Genomic DNA, 23,441 nt, shown 5'->3' on the forward strand with positions numbered 1-23,441 from the left:
TAAGAGTTTTAGCTTACAATTGCATTTTTTCGACCATTTCGGTAGAGTCAAAGTTGACCGAAGGTTGAAATTTTGGCACTTATCGTTGTATTTAAATGCAAAATATCTCAAAACTGATAAAAGCTACAATCATGAGTATTTTTTTATTGTATTTTACATAAAAATGCGCACATTTTCATATATAATACTCCATGTAACGGCTAATTTAAAATGGTAAAAAAAATTATGTCAAAGTGACAAAATAATTTCCGAGAGTGTCACAGATACTTTTTAGTGTCGGCAAGAAGAAATTCGCGCTTGCGCGCCTGCATAACGATTGTAAACAAAAACACAACCCTTGATCCGTGACCTCCCAGCTCCAGGCATCAAAAGGCGTGAATTCAAGAGTTTTCGGCTGGTAGGCCTAAAAGTATTTTTCCGCGAATTTTTAAAAAAACTTTTTTATGTAGACGTAAAATACGTCCAGTCGGCACCCGAGAGACAAAAAATGTCGACGTAAAATACGTCCAGTCGGCGTTTAAGGGTTAAGAGGTTCCTGTCGTCGAACCACCAGGCTAGGTTGTGCCTTACCTCCAGCGTGAGGGACACGGGGTGAAGGTATGGTGGTGGTCTGTCTGACCTGACTGACCAACTCTACCTTTCAGTCCTCCACTGAAGAGACCCGCAGGTGAAGACGCCCGTGAGGGACTAACTTCTCGAGTGACGACAGGTGGCCGATCACGACTTGCCATTGCTGAGCTGCCTGTTCCTGCCAAGACAGGAACTGGTTAGCTGCCTCCCTGAATCTGCTGATCCGAGAGTCTGCGGGGAAGACTCGCCCTGCTACCGTGTCGATCAGCATACCCAGGTACTCCATCCTCTGCTTGGGTTCAAGATCGGACTTCTTGAAGTTCACCACGATCCCAAGATCACGGCAAAACTTCAGTAGTCGATCCCTGTCCTGCAGCAACTTCGAGCGGGAGCTCGCCAGGACTAACCAGTCGTCGAGATACCTCATAAGACGTATCCCGTGCGAATGGGCCCAAGCAGACACCAGAGTGAACACTCGCGTGAACACCTGTGGGGCGATTGAGAGACCGAAGCAAAGTGCCCTGAATTGGTACACCGTCCCGTCGAGGATGAAGCGGAGGTACTTTCTGGAGGATTGATGGACGGGTATTTGAAAATACGCGTCCTTCAGATCCACTGAAAGCATGAAATCGTTCTCCCTGATGGATTCGAGCACGGAACGTGCCGTCTCCATCGTGAACCGAGTCCTGCGAACGAATTGGTTCAGGGGAGAGAGATCTATCACCAGGCGCCAGCCCCCCGTAGACTTTTCCACCAGGAAATGACGGCTGTAGAAGCCCGGTGACTGATCCGTGACGATCTCTACAGCTCGTTTGCTCAGCATGGACTCGATCTCCTGTCGTAGCGCCACGTCCTTCGATGAACCTGGAATGTAAGTCTGCAGTTGGACCGGGTTGGAGGCGAGGGGTGGCCGAGATTTGAAGGGTAATAAATATCCCTCCCGAAGGACATCTACTATCCAGGTCTCGGCGCCGTAGCGCTGCCAAGTTGCCCAATGGCTCGCCAGGCACCCGCCCACTTCCGGCAGCAGGTGAGGGGGAACGCCGTCCTTAGCGTTTCCCCCCTTTCTTCGACTTCTTCCCTGACCCCCCTCGTGAGAAGGATGGCTGGGAGGAGGGCTGGTTACGGCCCCCCTTAGCAGAAGTCGAAGAAGACAGTCTTTCCTCGGGGCTTCGACGAGGCTATCGTCTTAGCAGCCGAGGAAGCGCCAGCCGAGCTCTTGAGCTTGGCCGCAGTCCGAGGCTGCCCAGAAGCCTTCGAAACTGCCTGGTGAACAAGACGGTCACTGTCATCAGTGCCCCGTCTGTCCACCGCAGCGTCCACCATCTCTCCAGGGAAGAGAGAGGAGGAGCTCCGTACTGGTCCATTGCGAAGGCCCAACGCCGCCTCACGCCCAGCCGCCCTGGATACTCGGGTAAGGATTGCGTCCCTACGGCGAAGTACCAGGTTGGCCCACAGGTTTGTCGTTTGGTGGGCGAGGAAGGAGATGGCTCTTCCTCCAGACTGACAGAGTCTCCTGAAAGCCGAGTCTTCTTCGGGGGAAATTCCCCCGGAGTTGGCTGCGACCCTAGACACTGTGAGGGACCACAGGTCTATCCAGGAGACGGCCTGGAAAGCTGCCATAGCGGTAGATTCCAGGCCCAGTGCCTCTTGCTGCGAGAACCAGAGGTTCTGAGACAGGAGCTGCTGCAGAGGCACACCCGGAGTTAGCCTGGCTAACTTTGGGTTTACCTGTTTGGGCGGCATTGGATCCTCTTAAGGCATGTAAAAACGCCGCTGTCGCAGTAGAGAAGGCGGAAGCAGCTTGTTCGATCTGCTTGACTTGAGAGAGCCTTCCTGTCCGGAGACGAGAGACTCTACCTGGTTCAAGACAGAATCGGCAAGCTCCGATCATGGCAACCCCACCGTCGGTTTGGGTTCCCTCTTCGGGCCCCAAAAACAACTCGAGCCGGGACGTGGGCTCGGAGGGTGGGAGCGGCAACCCTTCCCCGAGATCGTTGTGCTGACGAATCAGCGCAATAACCTCGGCAAAGTTCCTCTGGATCTCAGGAGTCACTGCATCTTGTGGAGTAGGACTGTCAAGTCCCTCGAACAAGAGCACATCCCGAGACCCTCCCCCTTCAGGAGGGGGGAACAGTGACAGACCCCTCTCGGTCTCCTCCTGTTACTTGCGCGTACGTCCTGGTCGATCCGAGGACTGTGCCTGGCACGTACAGCGTTGTGACGGGATTGTGCTGGGCGCACCCCTCACGATCACTCCGCAATGCCTCGCTCTTCCCGGTGTAACCCGAGGAAGTTGAAAGCACGGGAGAGGCAGACCTGATGCTCCCCCCTCGCTCACTGGCAGAACCAGTGGGCTTGGAAGGCTCCAGGCGATCACCAACCCGCGGTGGTGATCGAGCTGCAGGCCTAGTCGAGACGTCTCCCTGGGGAGAACGGCTGGACCGAGAACAGCGGCCCCGATCTCGTGTGTCAGAGGAGCTACTGCTGGTTGCCGTACCCGTACGTTCCCTGTGGGAGCGACGGTCAGGCAACCTGCAGAGACCACTGTCACTGTGAGACCGGTGCTTGTCCGCGTCAAACTGCTATTGCGCCGGCGATCGGGGGGACCTCTTCCCAGCCTCGGCCCGTGGCCGATCAGAGACCGTCACGTCAACCCGGGTAGCCAGCTGGTCGCCGCGAGAGCGAGAGCTGGCCTGGTGAGAGTCGCCTCAGCGGCTGTCACCACCCTTACGCTCCGTGCCGTGAACCTGGCGCCGAGCAAGCTCTGGTGTCTGGTTCTTGGTGACCGTACACCCGGTATCTCTCGCGAACGAGAGGCCGAGACGGAACCTGATGCAACAGCAGAGCCCCTGACACCAGGCGAGGAAGTACCGGTGTTAGCCAGTACCCCTCTGGTCCCCGTAGTCTTCTTCCTTGCGGAAAAAGAGATGGGCCCGCTCCCGAAGGAGCAGGAGGACCAGCGAAAGAACCCCCCGTCCCACCGGAGTGAGACGGGCCCTGAGAAGCTCCCGAAGGAGTAGGAGGGGAGGAGGCAACCTTCTTCTTCTTCGGCTGTGAAGCCTTAGAAGTCGAAGGGGGAGAGGCGGCAGACGAAGACGACGAACAAGACGACAAAGACGACGACAACACCTTCCTCTTCTTCTTCATCAGCTTCCTCAGGACAGACGTTAAGTCTACCATCCAGGGCGGAGCCGGGGCTGCTGTTGCCGAAGCAACAGGGCCCGGACGCTCCTGTCCGGATAGACCAATGTCTGGAACAGCAACGCCACGAGCAGGAACGACATCGGCAGGTGCGGACATCTCAGGAACAGCAGGAACATCGGGAACGGCAGGAGCGGTTGGCATAGTCTGGGCAGGTACGGCAGTCGGTACAGGCATCACAGGAGGTTGAGCCAGCGCCAGCGACATCCTAGGTATTGGCGGCAGGTCCAGGGGCGAGCTCTTGGGGCAGCGGAAGTCTGGCCGAGGCAGCACGGCAAACCAGGGCGGCGGCGGCACGCCCCTCCTCGGTACGGCGATCGGACCCTGCACTGAGGTTGTAGGAGACACTGACACAGCATGTGGGGAGTACACCAGGTGAGGGGGGAGCGGCGTACCCTGGAGTTGACAGGGTGGTAGTCGTAGTGGTCACCGTTGCATGCGTGACCGCAGCAGACCCAGCCAAATGGTAAAGCAGCCCCTGGACACTAGGCACGCCCTGCAAGCCCAAAAACGCCCACACCTGACCAAGGTCATCCCTTGCAGCAGAAGCACCTGTGGAAGCAACAGTCAAGTGATTAGGGGGGAGTTTCTACCCGCGCGAGGGGGGATGAGGCCCACCCCGAACGGACAGAAGACCCCGAGCACAGCTGAACGTCGGGGTACCGAGCACCCTCTTCCACACTCGACAGATCGGGTGAGGAGAAGGACCTGGATACCGGCCCCCCCAAAGGGAAAGGTGCCATACGTGGGAGCTGAGCAGGGGGCAGGAAAGACGACGAAGTATCCGTCACCAAAGGAGTCGCAGGAGAGCTTTTCGACGACTCCTTTGCAGGTCTTCGCTTCTTCCTGCCCTCATACAAGCCCCACTGCACCTCCGACCAATTCTCACAAACATTACAAGGCTCGGTGCGAGAGCATTCGCGCCCCCGACACCGAGCATACAACACATGAGGATCTATTTCCGGGAAACTGCAGAATTTCCCGCACTTACGCCCTTCAGTCCTGGGGCACAGTCGCCGGATAATCGGAGGGCGCGGTGAATCCATGATCCTTCACTTCACAATTAAAGTAATATGAAAAAAATGGAAAATGATTGTACTTACAATTCAGTTTCACTAGACAAACAGAAAGAGAAAACACAACCATGCAAAAGCACAAACGACGATGAAGCGGGCAAAGAGCGATGATACACACGTCCACACGCCAGCAGGCCGAAAGCAAAAGTGGTTCTTCGCCTCCCAGTTGCGTGGCGCGCGCACTGTCGGACAAGCAGTTAACTACCGAACCCCTTGTTTGAAAGCTTACGACCTATCCAGCTGCCGCTAGTAACCTTCCTATTGTAAAAGGACCGAAAGGTTGTATCCCGTGTCGGAACAAATCCAAGTTATGAAAGCAAAGACAAAGATTTTTTTTGCTTCTGTATATGAAAATAATTCAGGTTGCGAAAGGTAAAGTCCAAGATTCGCCCCGACCACTGAGAACAATTTTAAAACTCGCGCGCTGCCAACTGGGTAGACTCGCCACCATCCTCCCGCTCTGCCATTGGTTCCTGATGCTAGTCACCACTGTAAGATCTTGCTCTCCTATTGGTCGGCATCTGTCCCATCATGCCTCTAAGTAAAGGCGTGCCTTGACCATTTTTTTGCGGCAACATTATCGTAAACACTGGAATTCGTTCATTCACATATACTAATTCGTTTGTTAACGCAAATTCGTGTTAGTGATTTCGCTTTCGTTGTACTGTAAGTTACTTTATCGTGTTGTGTGTGAACTTAATTACTTAGGTTATTAGCCATGGGTCCAAAGAATGTTGCCGAAGTTCACGGAAAGAAGAGGATGCTTTCTATGGAGAACGAAGATGGAGATAATCAAGAAGTGTTAATGTTTTCTGCCATTTGTTAATGTGTTTCGTAAAGTTTAGTGTTAATGTTTTCTGACATTTTTTAATGTTTGGTAAAGTTAAGTGTTCATGTTTTCTGCCATTTGCCCTCCTCCTCTGTCACCACTTTTGGAGATCGCCTCACTTGAAAGGTAAGGTTCCACATTTTGCTACATATGTACATACAGCATTTCTTGTACCATGTACACTAATAAACTTTATTTACAGGTACGTACTACAATAAAGGTTATGTTAGGTATTGAATGGTCCAAATTGTTGAAATTCATTGTTTATTGGTCAATATAACTTTATTATAAAATTTACTGAGGTGTTTTTGTAGGGCTAGGAATGTACAGGCGGTCCCCGGGTTACGACGGGGGTTCCGTTCTTAAGACGCGTCGTAACCCGAAAATCGTCGTAAGCCGGAATGACCTTCTTGAAAACATGTCCACAGGGAAAATTTCACAACTAATTTGCAATTTTTCTTGGGGCCGTATCTCTAAAATTATCACTAATTTACTTTTTTCATGTGCAACACTGTGTACAGTGTTCCCCCCGTATTCACATTCTCCGGATTCGCGGACTCACACATTCGCGGGGTTTTCTTTGGAACCTATCTAGAAATTATTCGCGGACGGACTCGCCCATTCGCGGAATTTTCCGACGAAAATAATCACTAATTAGTGTATTTTGATGTTTATTTTCATGACTAAATACATTTTTATGATACAAAAATGATTTACTAATTTTCAAATATTAATTTTGATTAATACTGTATTATGTAGTTTAATAAAATTTAAATATCACATAATAAAAATAATAATTCTCTCTCTCTTTCTCTCTACTAGATGTATGTTTTTTTGTATGATAAATAAATGATTTACTATTTTCAATATTAATATTAATTTATACAGCAATAATATCAATTCATTAAAGAAAATACCATAGTGAATTAGTAAGATTTTTGCTTATAAATTTAAAAAAATTATGGTATGGAAGAATGAAGGAAATCCCAGTCAGATTCTTTCTAAAAAAAACTCAGATATACGTATCAAGTTAAGTGACCGGAGGGGGAAGGAGCTGATTTGTTGTTGCCATCAACTGCTCATGAGATTTCCACCCTCTCTCTCTCTCGTCTCTCTCTCTCTCTCTCTCTCTCTCTCTCTCTCTCTCTTTTACTGAGATGAGAGATTTTTTATGGTCATATATGCGTAATATGTTTATTAATATTTTCAAATAATAATATAATATAATAATAATAATAATAATAATAATAATAACTGTAATTACAAAATCATGATGTGAAAGTATTTTACAAATACTACGATAATCTCTCTCTCTCTCTCTCTCTCTCTCTCTCTCTCTTAAAGCGATGTATTTTTTTTTGGATGATGATTTACTAATTTTCAAATATCAATATTAATGTAAACAGCAATAATATAATTCATTAAAGAAAATACTAAAGTGAAATTAGCAAGATTTTGAGTTTATAAATAAAAATAGTTATGTAACCCCGTGTCTTGTTGCGTAGCCAGCTTGTTTGGCTGGGTTCCAACTGTCAAATCCAGTGTTGCCATCTCTTTCTCTTTTGCTGATATATATGAGATAATTTCTATGGTACATGTGTATGTTTATTAATATTTTCGCATAATAATAATAATAATAATAATAATAATAATAATAATAATAATAATATAACTAATCTCAAATTCACGATGTGATAGTATTTTTAAAGAAGTATCAATCTCTATCCATTTCACTCTTTTAAATAAGGACAACTTTCTCTCTCTCTCTCTCTCTCATTCGTCTCCTCTCCACCCTCTCTCTCTCTCTCTCTGCTATTGGCTGTTTATATATTTCTAATGGTAAAAATGTTTAAGATTACTTTAAAATGATATTAATAATACCAATTCAATGGTATATTTGATTGTAGGATAATACTTTAAGTAGACATTTGGTATTTGTGATTTCACATTCCATTGTAAAAAGAAACGGATGTCTCAAATAGTAACAGTATGAAAGAAAACGTGCATGACCGGAATACTTGTGGGGGGACAATTATTTTCACATACGTAACTAAGTCATTCAGTACGTACATAGTATGTATTTATGTATAAAACATAAAATGTAAGATTTACTTTAAAATAGTATTAATAATATTTCAAAGATTAATATGAACCATAATAGGATATTTTATGTATATTTGATGAAGGATGGTCTTTTAAGGGATACTTTGGTGTTTGCCATGTCCAGGACGAGTTTATGAGCATTGAGAGGGGTTCCAAACATTCGTGGATTCTAACTATTCGTGGGGGGGTCTGGTACGCATCCCCCGCGAATACGGGGGGACCACTGTATTCACAAATTACTGTATATTTTCATTAAAATACAAGAGAGAGAGAGAGAGAGAGAGAGAGAGAGAGAGAGAGAGAGAGAGAGAGAGAGAGAGAGAGAAAATAACTCCTTAACGGTTTTCAATAGATTGAAATGAACGTCTGTAGGCAACTTTTTCCCCCTCCCATAAATACATATATTTCTCCAGAGAAGAGAGAAAGAGAGGACTGTGCAATTATGTCTGTCTATCAATTCTTTTGCTGAGAGCAAGAGAGATAAAAGGAAGAAATAGAATCACCAAATGTATGACAAGTATCTTGTTGGTGAGAGAGAGAGAGAGAGAGAGAAGAGAGAGAGAGAGAGAGAGAGAGAGAGAGAGAGAGTTGTCCTTACAGTATTTAAAAGAGAGAAATGGAATGATTATTGTATTTAAAATACTCAGATATGAATTCTGTACTTACAGTTAATAAGTATTATTATTGGAAAATATTAATGTTAAATTTATTACATACATGTCCCTGAAAATGATCTCATCTCAGAATAGAGAGAGAGAGAGAGAGAGAGAGAGAGAGAGAGAGAGAGAGAGAGAGAGAGAGAGAGAGAGAATTACATAAAACCATTAATTCATTGACCATTGTATGGCATTAAGCTCCGAGTGTCACTCGAGTTGAGTTAATGAATTGATACAGAAAAGACAAAGGGAAGAATTTTCTTTTGAAAATTAGTTTATCGTATTATTACTACTTTCTATTATTGTTATTATTATTATTATTATTATTATTATTTGAAAATATAATAAACATGCATCTACCATAAAAATTCTCTCATCTCAGTAAGAAAGAGGAATTATCCTTACTAGTGAAATGGAAAGGTCATTTTCATCTCTTTAAAATACGACCATTATGAATTTTGTAATTAAAGTTTTATTATTATTATTATTATTATTATTATTAAATAACTCAAATTATCAATAAACATTTTACATACTAGTACCATAAAAATTCTTTCATCTCGTAAAAGAGAGAGAGAGAGAGAGAGAGAGAGAGAGAGAGAGAGAGAGAGAGAGAGAGAGAGAGAGAGAGAGAGAGAGAGAGAGTGTTTATCTCTCTGTTCTCTCAAAAAATACTTAACGCTTCCAGCGAAAGAGAGGGAGTGAGTTACCACTATGACACATTATTATCTTGTGTGGCAAGAGAGAGAGAGAGAGAGAGACCTTACAGACCTTACAGTTCGTTCGGGTTGCCCCAGGTCCCTCAATGTGAGACACCTCTAATGTCTACCAGAGAGTTGCTAGTACATCTTCCGGTATATTTTGCATCTTCCAGTCTTGGATGTTCTGGGATGCAGCTTAGATATTTGTCGAGCTTATTCTTAAACACATCTACGCTCAGTCCTGATATATTCCTCAGATGAGCTGGCAACGCATTGAATAGACGCTGCATTATCGATGCTGGTGCGTAGTGGATTAATGTCCTGTGTGCTTTCCTTATTTTTCCTGGTATAGTTTTGGGCACTATTAATCTACCTCTGCTTGCTCTTTCTGATATTTTTAGTTCCATGATGTTTTCTGCTATTCCTTCTATCTGTTTCCATGCCTGAATTATCATGTAGCATTCTCTTCTCCTTTCTAGACTATATAATTTTAAGGATTGTAGTCTTTCCCAGTAGTCAAGGTCTTTAACTTCTTCTATTCTAGCTGTAAAGGACCTTTGTACACTCTCTATTTGTGCAATATCCTTATAGTGTGGGTACCATATCATATTGCAATATTCAAGTGGACTACGAACATATGTTTTATAAAGCATAATCATGTGTTCAGCTTTTCTTGTTTTGAAGTGCCGTAACAACATTCCCATTTTTGCTTTACATTTTGCCAACAGAATTGCTATTTGATCATTGCATAACATGTTCCTATTCATCATCACACCAAGGTCTTTAAAATACGACCATTATGAATTTTGTAATTAAAGTTTTATTATTATTATTATCATTATTATTATTAAATAACTGAAATTATCAATAAACATTTTACATACTAGTACCATAAAAATTCTTTCATCTCGGTAAGAGAGAGAGAGAGAGAGAGAGAGAGAGTGTTTATCTCTCTGTTCTCTCAAAAAATACTTATAACGCTTCCAGCGAAAGAGAGGGAGTGAGTTACCACTATGACACATTATTATCTTGTGTGGCAAGAGAGAGAGAGAGAGAGAGACCTTACAGACCTTACAGTTCGTTCGGGTTGCCCCAGGTCCCTCAGTGTGAGACACCTCTAATGTCTACAGAGTTGCTAGTGCATCTTCCGGTATATTTTGCATCTTCCAATCTGGATGGTCTGGGATGCAGTTTAGATATTTGTCGAGCTTATTCTTAAACACATCTACGCTCACTCCTGATATATTCCTCAGATGAGCTGGCAACGCATTGAATAGACGCTGCATTATTGATGCTGGTGCGTAGTGGATTAATGTCCTATGTGCTTTCCTTATTTTTCCTGGTATAGTTTTGGGCACTATTAATCTACCTCTGCTTGCTCTTTCTGATATTTTTAGTTCCATGATGTTTTCTGCTATTCCTTCTATCTGTTTCCATGCCTGAATTATCATGTAGCGTTCTCTTCTCCTTTCTAGACTATATAATTTTAAGGATTGTAGTCTTTCCCAGTAGTCAAGGTCTTTAACTTCTTCTATTCTAGCTGTAAAGGACCTTTGTACACTCTCTATTTGTGCAATATCCTTATAGTGTGGGTACCATATCATATTGCAATATTCAAGTGGACTACGAACATATGTTTTATAAAGCATAATCATGTGTTCAGCTTTTCTTGTTTTGAAGTGCCGTAACAACACATTCCCTATTTTTGCTTTACATTTTGCCAACAGAATTGCTATTTGATCATTGCATAACATGTTCCTATTCATCATCACACCAAGGTCTTTAACTGCTTCCTTATTTGTGATTGTCTCATTATTAGGTCCCCTATATGCATATAGCTTTCTTTCTCTGTCTCCATAATTTATTGATTTAAATTTATCAGAGTTAAATACCATCCTATTTACCTCTGCCCAATCATATACTTTGTTAAGGTCTCTTTGTAGAGCGTTCCTATCTTCATCACAAGTAATTTCTCTACTTATTCTTGTGTCATCTGCGAAACTACTCACTACCGAATCCTTAACATTACTGTCTATGTCTTCAATCATAATAACAAACAGTATTGCAGCTAACACCGTACCTTGTGGCACACCGGATATTACCTTGGCTTCATCCGATTTCTCGTCGTTTGCAATAACTATCTGTTTTCTGTTGTGTAAAAATTCTTTTAACCATCTTCCTACTTTCTCCACGATATTGTGTTTTCTAATTTTCTTCGCTAATATATTATGGTCTACTTTGTCAAAAGCTTTTGCAAAAGTCTAGATAAACCACATCTGTTTCATTTCGCGTTTTCATATTTTGAATATGTTCTCACGGTGGACTAACAGTTGGGTTTGTGTACTTTTTCCGGGTACGAACCATGTTGTCCTTTATTAAACCAATTATTTTTTATTAAATGTTTCATAATATTTTTCTTCATTACCCTTTCATACACAATTTTCAAAATATGTGTGTTAGACTCACAGGCCTATAATTACTTGCCTCTAGTCTTGATCCACTTTTGAAAGTAGGGGTAATATATGCTAATTTGTGCTCATCATAAATCTTGCCTGTATCTACACTTTGTCTTAATAATATGCAAGTGCTTTACGATAGAATGAACTACTTTCTTTAACAAAATAGCAGGCACTCCATCCGGCCCTGCAGCAGCTCCATTTTTAATTTCATTAATAGCCTGCACAATATCAGCTTCATTAATATCTATGTCAGCTAAATATTCACTATTTTCATCCCTTACTTCTATATCATTATCTATTCTAGGGGTGAATTCTCTCTTATATCGTTCTGCCAATATGTTGCAAATTTCCTTTTTTTCATTCGTTAATCTCCCTTCAATTCTTGGAGGGCCTATTTCTATTCTTCTTTTATTCATCTTCTTCGCATATGAGTATAATAGTTAGGGGTTTTTTGCTTGATATTTAATAGGGTTTTTTCTTCCAAGTCCCATTTTTCATTTTTCTTGATTGTATAATCTTTTGTTCTGCATTTTCTATCTTACTTTTTAGTTCTATAACTTTCCATGCATTATTTTCTTTTGCAAGACCTTTTTTCCACTTTCTGATTTTCTGGAACAAGATCCTTCTGTCTCTTGGTATGCATGACTGATGTTTACTTTTCTTCTTCGGTATATATTTATCCACTATTTTCTCTAATATTTTTATATATATCTCCTGTATTTACCCTTATGTCATCACTTACGAAAATGTTATCCCAATCTTTGTTTAATTCTTCATTTTTTTTCTGACCATTTTAAATTTTTATTTTTTACTGTAGAAGTTGTATTTTCCATATCCTTCCCACTTTTTTCATTTCTTGCTTATCTCTGTTTTCCACTTGCTTTGGGAATGGACTGTTAATTCTATGACATTATGGTCTGAAATACTCGCATTATAAACTATTATTTCTTTAACATAATTCATCTCGTTCACAAATACTAGGTCTAAAGTATTTTCCTTTCTTGTTGGCAGGTGATTTATTTGTTGAATGTTGTATTCTAGTAGCATATCTAATAGCTTTTCGAATTGCCTCTTATCTTCTGCACTACTATTACTCTCTTTTTTATATGTATAAGTACATCCACAATCTCCTATTCGTTTCTTTCCAGTCTACGAAAGGAAAGTTGAAGTCTCCAGATAGGAGAATAGTCCAGTCCTTGTGATTTCTACATATATCATCCAATTTTTCTATTATTAAGTCAAACTCTTTAGTATTAGGAGGTCTATATATTACTATGTTCATTAATTTTTCAGATTCAAATTCTACCGCTATTAGTTCACATTCTGAGTTACTATATTTCTCATATATTTTTCCTTGTTTTTTGTCTTTCCCATATATTGCGGTTTCCCCCTTGATTCCTATTTTTTCTATCTGATCTATAAGTTTGGAACCCTTTTATTTGATCATCATTCCCAGTCTCTTGGGAATACCAAGTTTCACTTATATTCATTTTATCTATTTTCTTTCAATTTGGGTTAGTTCTTCTAAGTACTCTATTTTTTCTTTTTGAGTTACTCGTAACTAAACCCTGCGCATTCATCACTATGATGGTTTGCGTGTTTTTCTCCTTCATTTAATATTGGTAATAATAAGGATTTTCCCATGTCTCTTTCCTGTTCTGGTATGTTTTCTTTTTTTTTTCATTCCAGAAATTCTGACATTAAAAAATCCAACTTTTCCATAATATCTGTTCTTCCTTCATCATAATTATTCATTTTGTGTCTGAATCTGCAATTTTCTCCATATCTGCAATATCCTCTTGCATAATAAAAACAGTTATTATCTCTTGAGTAGAATCTTGGAGCTGATGCTTTGAAATTTTTTGCTGACACCTCTGCATATCTCGTTGATGGCTTGCTTTTTTCTTTTACCTGATATTCTTTCTTCATTCCTCTCTTTATTTGTTTCTTTCTTATTTTGGATTTTATTACTTGATTGGTTATTTATTTGATTATGTTTCTTGGCTACAGGGTGCATATACAGTGGGCCCCCCCGTATTCGCGTTCTCCAGATTCGCGGACTCACACATTCGCGGATTTCTCTCGGGAACGTTTCCCTGCATTATTCGCGGAAAATTTGCGCATTCGCGGTATTTTTCTATGGTAAATATCCACAAATTCCTGGTTTTTTTTATGAATTTCATCATAAAATGCACTTTTTGTGATAAAACTATTAAAAAAACCATGTATGAAAATTTTTAGTGGGTTTTTCTTGAGTTTTAACTAACAAAATAGGCTGTTTTTAGCATTTTTATAGGGGTTCCAAACATTCGCGGGTTCTAACTATTCACGGGGGGGTCTGGTACGCATCCCCCGCAAATACGGGGGGACCACTGTATTTACATTTTTTGTCGAACTTACATCCTTTTCCTTCTTTTAGGTTTTTGCATATTTTTGGATGTAGATCTCTACAATCATCCTCATAGCCATCTAGGTATGCACATTTACCATATATTTCATAGTTGTGACATACCTTAGGATGTTTGTAGTAACATTTTTCTCCAAATCTGCAATTCCCTCTTTTCAAAAGGTTGCAGACTTTGTCTTTTTTGTATATTTTTTTCCTCTTTCCCCCGTCATTGTGTAGATCTGGGTAGAGCCTCTTCGGGATTTTCTTTTGTGTTGTCATATCGTAATTTATTTCTTCGTAGGTATGCTGCTTTATAGCCTCATATGTAGTATCAATGAGTATCTCTGCATCCATACTTTTATCTTGTTCTTTGTTTTCCTTATCTTTTTCTGTCATTTCAGTTTTGTTTACTTCTCTTACGTTTTCCTCTTCTTCTTCATCCTCAACTATTTGTACATTCAATCTTGATTTAATAACATTGTCTATCCATGGTAGACATGTTGAGCAAAAAATTCTTGTGTCTTTTCTCATATCTTGCATTACCTCAGCACACTGTGGATGGGTCGGAATGTTGCATGCAGCACATTTTCTGATTAGGTTTTGTGGATTAACTATGCTATACACCCACACCTTACACAGTTTTAGCATGCTTTTGGCATTCTTTTTTGTTTTCCTAATTCATCAATTAGGATATTCACCAAGGTTCACCTTATTCATTTTCTTTGTCGAATATGTTGTTTATGTATATTTTTCTTATGAGTCTCTTGACACTTGGATTTTATTTTGGAACTTCTTCAATTATTTTCAAGATGTTTTTTCAGATGATTTGTTTCCAGTTTTGAAGGATTATATCCTTCTATATATCTATGATGCTTTTGTATCTTTTTGTTAGGACTGTTGCTGATCTCATAGCTGAGAAATGCCAGTTCCCTTCCTGCTACCTCATCGATTGAGAAATTTGCCAAAGCGCTAAATCTCGCCATTTTTTCCCGCAGTTGGAACTTACTGCCATCTTGTTCTGATTTACAGTATTTCACTTGATAAACTAACTTAGAAGACGCTTTATCCTACTATTTTATTTCACACTAATCTTTATCACCGATAGTTCGCAAACACTTCTAGATATTTCTCAAATTCTAGACGTATGTTTAACTTGTGATATCTGTTGATTAATCTGACTTCGCGCAGAAACGTCTCACTAAGGCAAGATGGCTACTACGAGAGAGAGAGAGAGAGAGAGAGAGAGAGAGAGAGAGAGAGAGAGAGAGAGAGAGAGAGAGAGAGTTAACCTTAATTAAAAGTGACATGGATAAGATTAGTACGTATTGTAATTTTCTTTTAAAAATACTATCACATATGAATTTTTTAATTACAGTTATTATTATTATTATTATTATTATTTGAAAGTATTTAAAACATATAGTACAAGTACATAAAAATCTCGAGTCTCAGTAAATGAGAGAGAGAGAGAGAGAGAGAGAGAGAGAGAGAGAGAGAGAGAGAGAGAGAGAGAGAGAGAGAGAGAGAGAGAGAGAGAGAGAGGGGGGGGGGGGGAAATTTCAGGACCACGTCATTGCAACACTGCAGCTCCCCCTTCCCCCACTCTTCCCCTCCTGGCTGTCAAAACCAGACTTGATATATCTGACAGTTTTTAGTAAAACCTGGATCTCGAGGGAAAGGTTACAGAGAAGACTGGGATTTCTTCATTCTTCCATAATTTTTTAAATAAGCTAAAATCTTACTAATTCACTCTGGTATTTTCTTTAATGAAATTGATATTTTTGCTGTATATTAATTAATATTATATTTGAAAATAGTAATCATTTATTTATCATACCAAAAAAACATTATACATCTTTGTAGGAGAGAGAGAGAGAGAGAGAGAGAGAGAGAGAGAGAGAGAGAGATTATTATTTTTTATTTTTTATGGAGATACCGAGTTATACTGACAGCTATAATGAAAACATTACATAACGTAATATTAAAACAGAAGAAGAATTCTAAAAATACATAGGTATTTGTTGGCTCATGATAGCAGTCCTGATTTATTTTTATATTTTATGAAAATGTATTTAGTCATGAAAATAAACATCAAAATACACTAATTAGTGATTATTTTCGTCGAAAATACAAAGAGAGAGAGAGAGAGAGAGCGAGAGAGCGAGAGAGAGAGAGAGAGAGAGATGAGGACAACTGTGCTAAACTATAAAGGATTCTATCATAGTATGGTTTTTTTAAAATTCGCGTACACTCGGAGCGTCGGTAGCGTCATCAGCGTCGTAACCCAGGGGCGGATTTTTCATGAATATTTAAGAAAAAGCGTCGTAACCTCGGAACGTCGTAAGCCGGACCCGTCATAACCCAGGGACCGGATTAATTTCGTATCCTGAGGCACTACTATATATTAACCCTTCAACACCTAAGCCGTATTTTAAAAATCATCTCCCATATGCCGGCGGCGTTCGCGAGTGAGCGCCGAAGCGGAAAATGTTTTTTTTCAAAAAATCACAGCACTCTTAGTTTTTTCAAGATTAACAAGTTCATTTTTGGCTCCTTTTTTTGTCATTGCCTGAAGTTTAGTATGCAATCATCAGAAATGAAAAAAATATCATTATCATATATAAATGTTGGGATATATGACAGCGCAAAAATTTTTTTGTATAATTGTATACAAATCGCGCTGTGAGCAAAACGGTTAAAGCTAACGAGTTAATTTTTTCATTGTATTGTACACTAAATTGCAATCATTTTGGTATATAACACATTGTAAAACGATCAAGGCAACACAGAGAAAATATTATCACATCATGATGCATGAATTCGTAACGCACGGACGTAAAAAAAAAAGACTGTTTTTCAAAATTCACCATAAAATCGAAATATTGTGCTCGAGAACTTCCCGTTTGTTGCAAAATGAAGGTACTTGATTGAATATTACTAGACTGTAAGTGTTTGTAGCTTACAATTGCAGTTTTTCGACCATTCCGGTCGGGGGGGGCGTTAAAGTTGACCAAAGGACAAATTTTTTCTATTTATCATTATTTTTATGAAAATATTTCAAAACTGACAAAAGCTACAACCATGGGTAGTTTTTAGTTGTATTCTAAATGAAATTGCAAACATTTTCATATATAAAACTTTAACGGCTAATTTAAAATGGTGCAAACATTACGACAATCGGACAAAAAAATTTATGATTTTTTTGGAAGGGTTACCGCACGGACGAAAGGAAAAAGTTTACTTCATAAATTCACCATAAATCGAAATATTGTGCTAGAGACTTCCAATTTGTTGCAAAATAAAGGTAAATGTTTGAATATTACTAGAATGTAATATTTTTAGCTTACAATTGCGTCTTTTTACCATTTCAGTCGAGTCAAAGTTGACCAAAGGTTGAAATTTTGGCACTTATCGTTATTTGCGCACATTTTCATATATAAAACTTTATGTAATGGCTAATTTCAAATGGTGCAAACATTACGACAATTGGACGAAAAAATGTTTGATTTTTTTTCGGAGGAGTTACCACGCGGACATAAGGAAAATGTTTTTTTTTTTTCATAAATTCACCATAAATCAAAATACTGTACTAGAGACTTCCAATTTGTTGCAAAATAAAGGTAAATGATTGAATATTACTAGAATGTAGGAATTTTAGCTTACAAGTCAAAAATTGACCCGAAGGGTTGAAATTTTGGCACACCATTCATTATTTATATGAAAATATTTCAAAACTGATGAAAGCTACAACCCATGAGTTTTTTTTGGTTTTTTAGTTGTATCTACATGAAATTACACACATTTTCATATATAATACTCCATGTAACGCTAATATAAAATGGTGCAAAAATTATAACAAAGTGACGAAATCATTTCGAGATGTGGTCGCTGATGCTTTTTTTAGTGGAGAAAGAAAGAAATTCACGCTTGTGCGCCTGGGTAACGATTGCAAACAAAACAACGCCTTGATCTGTGAGCTCCCAGCATCCCCCAAGGCGCATGATTCAAAAGTTTTCGCCTAGTAGGCCTATAACTATTTTTCCGCGAATTTAAAAAAAAAAACCTTTTCGTCGACGTACCATACGTCCAATCGGCATATGACAGACAATTTTAGTCCACATTTAATATGTTCAATCGGCGTTAAAGGGTTAAAAACTATGTAAACTGCATTTGTATTGCATTTTTCAATAAAGAAAATTTCAAATATTGATTATTTTGCATTTTTGGAGTCATATTTCTTCCGTCATATCGGCGTTGTAAGCGGCATAACCCTGGAAATAATTTCTGATGAATGTAATTGAAAAGTGCCATAACCTCAGAACGTCATAAGGTGAATCCGTCGTAAGCTGGGGACTGCCTGTACTTTCCTGATGTGTCTGAAGGAAACTTTAAGCTAATTAGAGACCCTTTCCATACAGATGTTGCTTTTGTTAATGATGCTATTAAGGTAGAGTTTATTGAACTTGTGAATGGCTCTAGTGCTTGTGATCTATTTGAGAAAAATCTTTAATCAGGTTCTGATGTAAAATATCCAAATCATATCCATATGTCAGGAGCCTCTCCATTCTCAGTTGCTTTTTTTTTTTTTTTTTTTTTTTTTTTTTTTTTCCATCACGTAGTATCAATGTGTGAAACTGAACCTGGGTTTTGCAGCTTACTTGTTATAAAATTAAAACTAAGGTCTCGAATGAATGTGGAAGCCGCCCTGAAATGTGCTTAAGCAAAAACTGTTCCTTGGCTGACTAGGATAGTTGATGAAAACCAGTTTCAGCAATCTCATTAACTTCCTTTACTGCTGATGTTATAATAACGTAGTACTTAGTTTTTGCATCATCATATAAATAAATAGCTGTAGTATGCAGTCCACCAAAACGTTATCTTCCTTCTGGGAAGGGCCATGAACTTGCTGAAAGTTCGTGGCCTTTCCCAGAAAGAAGATAACTTTTTGGTGGAACTATATACCACATTCCTTTTCTTAGTCCTCATTTCTTTGTCACAATGGAGCCTTATTCTCTATCTTTATGTTCAACTTGGGATTCCCCAGACCAGCTTCATATGAAAACATGCAAAGGTAAAAATTAATGAATAATACTAACTTGAATTCATCTTGCTTTATAAATTCTATGATGATATCTTTTTCAGGCTGGATCTGCAACATCTTCAAAATAAGGCACAAAAAAGGAGTCGGTTTTATGTTGCCACCATAAACGCCCCCAATACTTCGTAGTTCCATAGCTTTATCGACTAACAGTTCAGCTGTAAGATGAGAGATTGGGAGTACATGAACAAAACATCACAAGTAAAACCTTATAAAAAAACGTCTCATATCACTACAATATATTTAATTATGTACTGGGTATAACTTAAGCAATCATTACAATAATTCTGCACATCTTATACTATATGTCACTTATAAATATTTCAGCATACAATACAAGTTTCTGGAAACCTGATGTCATAAATCTATGTCACACTCCCAGGTCAATTTGAATTTGTTAGATACAATGTCTGTCTGAAGAGCAGAGTAACTAAAAACGCAGATAGGAAAGAGAATATGTTGTCCAATCATGATAAATTAAGGGATCCAGAGCTGGTGGAATGCTGTTTTTTGGCAATAATTTTTTTATCAGAGCATCAGATAAAGTGAAAGTTGGCAAGTGTATATTTTGTAACGCTACCAAATTTTTGCAAGTATTATTTAGTACCTAATTTTGATAGTTTTGATATTTATAGAATAAAATGAAGTTGCCGATGGCAGAACCAAGAAAATCACAGAAAAGGATTCTAAAACCATTCATGACGTATACATAATATGACGTCACAAGGCTGGGGCCGTCCACCACGTAGAGTAAGTCACTAACAGTAACAAGTGAATGGATATGCTTACACAGCCCACTATGCATTTCAGAGACCATGAAATAGAGTTTTTTTCGTGAACAACTTTTAAACCGATATATGGATTTCCATGCCACTAAGCACCTGCAAGTGTGGTGACGTGTATCAGTGATGTTGGTATACCGTATCCTCCACTATATCTTATCAAATGGTTGTTTGACTTATGGTTATCCTGGGTATTACAAAATTTTTTTAAACAAATTAATATATTATACAATATATATATCTTTTAAATAATTATACTTCAAGGGGGATGGATGGCTCTGCATCACAGATGTGTCATAAAGCACCGCTTGTTCGAAATAGTCTGAGTAAGGTAAGAAGTTGGTCTTTTTTCTAAGAGTAAAAGGCTTAATTAAGCACATCTGTCAATTCTGTTTACTACCATACATTAGTACAATGTTAGAAATACTGAGTGCTTTAGTAGCATGGAAATCAGTACGTTGATTTAAAAGTAGTTTATGAAAAATGATATTGTTAGTATACAATAAAGTTTTGTACATACTTACCTGGCAGATATATACTTAGCTATAGACTCCGTCGTCCCAGGACAGAAATTCAAATTTCGCGGCACACGCTACAGGTAGGTCAGGTGATCTACCGCACTGCCCTGGGTGGTAGGACTAGGAACCATTCCCGTTTTCTAATCAGATTTCCTCTCTTCCACCTGTCTCCTGCAGGGAGGCTGGGTGGGCCATTAATCGTATATATCTGTCAGGTAAGTATGTATAAAACTTTATTGTATCATGACAATATCATTTTTATACATTCAACTTCCCTGCCAGATATATACTTAGCTGATTGGCACCCATTGGTGGTGGGTAAGAGACAGCTAACTACTGAAATAGACAGGTAAACAACATATGTTGTAGGTATTAATAAAATGATATTGTTATGATACAATAAGTTTTATACATACTTACCTGGCAGATATATACATAGCTAAGACTCCGTCGTCCCCGACAGAAATTCAAATTTCGCGGCACACGCTGCAGGTAGGTCAGATGACTACCGTCCTGCCCTGGGTGGCAGGATTAGGAACCATTCCCGTTTTCTATCATATTTTCTCTCTTCCACCTGTCTCCTGCGGGGAGGCTGGGTGGGCCATTAATCGTATATATCTGCCAGGTAAGTATGTATGAAACTTTATTGTATCATAATATCATTTTCATACAATCAACTTACCTGTCAGATATATACATAGCTGATTGACACCCTTTGGTGGAGGGTAAGAGACAGCTAACATGGAATAGACAGGTAAACAACATATGTTGTAGGTATAAATAAACCTTGGTTCCTATCTGATAGGTGGTAGACTTCACATGGCTGTTGCCACGGAGTCTGCATCACCTCAAGAAACTTTAGCGAGATATGTGATCTGTGGCCAAGAGTTCTTGTGGGTCTGCCGATGGGGTCTTATCCACTTACTCGGCAGAGCCTAAGAGGTACTTGTCAATGGGTGCTAATCCACTTATATGACAATACACCTATGCCTATTGGCATAACTAAGGAGCGCAACACCGATCCCGATCACCTGATCCTAACACGAGGGTTCGCGCTCAAATTGAAAAGAGTTATCCCCACACTCCTTTCAAAAACCCCAATAATTTCACTAAATTACATAACTTTAACTCAAAGTTAAGGATCAGTGTCGGCTCCTTATCCCAGTAACGTATCTGCAGAAACGTATAAACCAAAAGAGAAGGATCTCTCGTAGGTTAACTTGACATCCTTTGTGTAATGAGAAGTCAACACAGAGTTGCCTCTACCGTACAACACAGCTAATATGTCTTATATAACATATTGTTATGTAAAGAACAAGAATTTGCAAAAGTGCGCACTTCCTGCGCTTTTAATTCTCAGCTGTTTGAAGGAATCAAGTCACTATGAAGTGCCTAGATCTCCATGTTTCAAAGAAGACCAGGGCTTTCTTGAAATGGATCTCTCCCGTCTGAAGCCTGAAGCCTGGCAGGAACCTCGTGCCTGGCTGGTGCTTCGCTCTTGGTTGGAGCCTACTGGTACCTTTCGCTTGACTGGCGCCTCGCAGCTGGTTGACGCCTCGCGCCTTAGCTGGAGATTCGCGCCTGGCTGACGCCTCGCTGGCACCTCACGCCTGGCTTGAGCTTCGCACCTATCTGGCGCCTCATGCCTGGTTGGCTCCTCGCGCTTGGCTGGCGCCTCGCGCCTGACTGGTGCCTTGCACCTGTTGGCGTTTCGAGTTTGCCTGATGTCTGGCTGACTCCTCGCTCCTGGTTCCAGGTTGGCTCTTTTTTAGCATCTGGAGCCTGGCTGGATCCTTCCCACTTGCTTGAGCTTCTAGCTTGGTAGTCTCGAGGTTGCCTGGCGATGTACACATCGGACATTCTTATCTGTCCGATTTGTTCGCCTCTAGCGCATATGCGCCAGGTTGGAGGCCCGCTCTGTCTCTTCATCAGACAATGACATTACGGCACTTGGCGTCTGGCTTGCGTTACATTGTCTTAAAGTCCTGAAGAACCACAATGGTTCATCAGGAGACAGGAGAAGAACGGAAGAAATTCTTCCACTCTGAGCTTTCGGCCTCTCCGGCAATGGGAGGTGATTGTATCCAGCTGCATCTAGTAGACGATAGGAATCTAACAGTGCGAGAGATAAGAGTCTTTATCCGATGAGGATCCTTCGTGATTACTTCCTTTGCTAATGAGATCTCTTCTGAAATGACGATGAGGTTTCTCGTTGCCGAATCTTCCCTATCCTTGCTCTAAGGAAGGGAAGGAGCCTGGAAGCTGAAGGTAACTCCGAGCTGAAATTGGGCGGACCCCTGATTTCTAGCTCTAATGTATCTCTCTGAATGTCTTTTGGGATCTATTTCGAGTCCTCCTCGTATTCAAAAGACTCTGTAGGAAAAATGTTTTAACCATTTCTTCTTTCGTAGAAGAAAACATAAGTATCCTGTCTGGACAACGAAACTTCTCTCCGAAATCGTTGAGTCAGGAATAGAGGGTTAAATTTCTTTTAACAGACATATGCTGATAAAAAATCGTTGCCAAGTCTCCACTGAATAAGATGCGAGATTCCAATGCTCAAAAACTTCAATATTTTCTTGGCAGTTTAGGGCCAAGAGAAAAATGTTATTGTTATGATACAATAAGTTTGTTCATACTTACCTGGCAGATATAATATAGCTGTATTCTCCGACGTCCGACAGAATTTCAAAAACTCCCGGCACACGCAGTGGGCGGCCAGGTGGTTAGTACCCATTCCCCCCCGCCGCTGGGAGGCGGATATCAGGAATCATTCCCATTTTCTATTCAGATTTTTTCATACCACTGTCCCTGAGGGGAGGTGGGTGGGTACTTTAATTATATATATCTGCCAGGTAAGTATGAACAAACTTTATTGTATCATAACAATAACATTTGTTCATGAAACTTACCTGTCGATATATATATAGCTGAATCCACCATTGGAGGTGGGAAGGGACAGAATAAGAAGGATTTAGGAACACCTCAGTGCAGATGATTGACATCTTGATTCCTTACCTGTTAGCATAGCTGACTTCTTGATTACTGTCACCGAA

General features: G+C 40.2%; 1 protein-coding gene across 1 annotated transcript in view; it reads right to left on the reverse strand.

Annotated features, from left to right (window-relative positions):
* LOC135222899 (pre-mRNA-splicing factor 38A-like) overlaps positions 1-23,441 on the reverse strand; it is a 105,799-nt gene that overhangs the window by 58,118 nt on the left and 24,240 nt on the right. Inside the window, exon 2 of the mRNA XM_064261286.1 lies at positions 19,084-19,243. Within this exon, the coding sequence (XP_064117356.1) occupies positions 19,084-19,243 (160 nt within the window). The remainder of the gene's footprint in view (positions 1-19,083; positions 19,244-23,441) is intronic.

This window comes from Macrobrachium nipponense, chromosome 8, assembly GCF_015104395.2.
Source record: "Macrobrachium nipponense isolate FS-2020 chromosome 8, ASM1510439v2, whole genome shotgun sequence".
Classification (NCBI taxonomy): Eukaryota; Metazoa; Arthropoda; class Malacostraca; order Decapoda; family Palaemonidae; genus Macrobrachium; species Macrobrachium nipponense.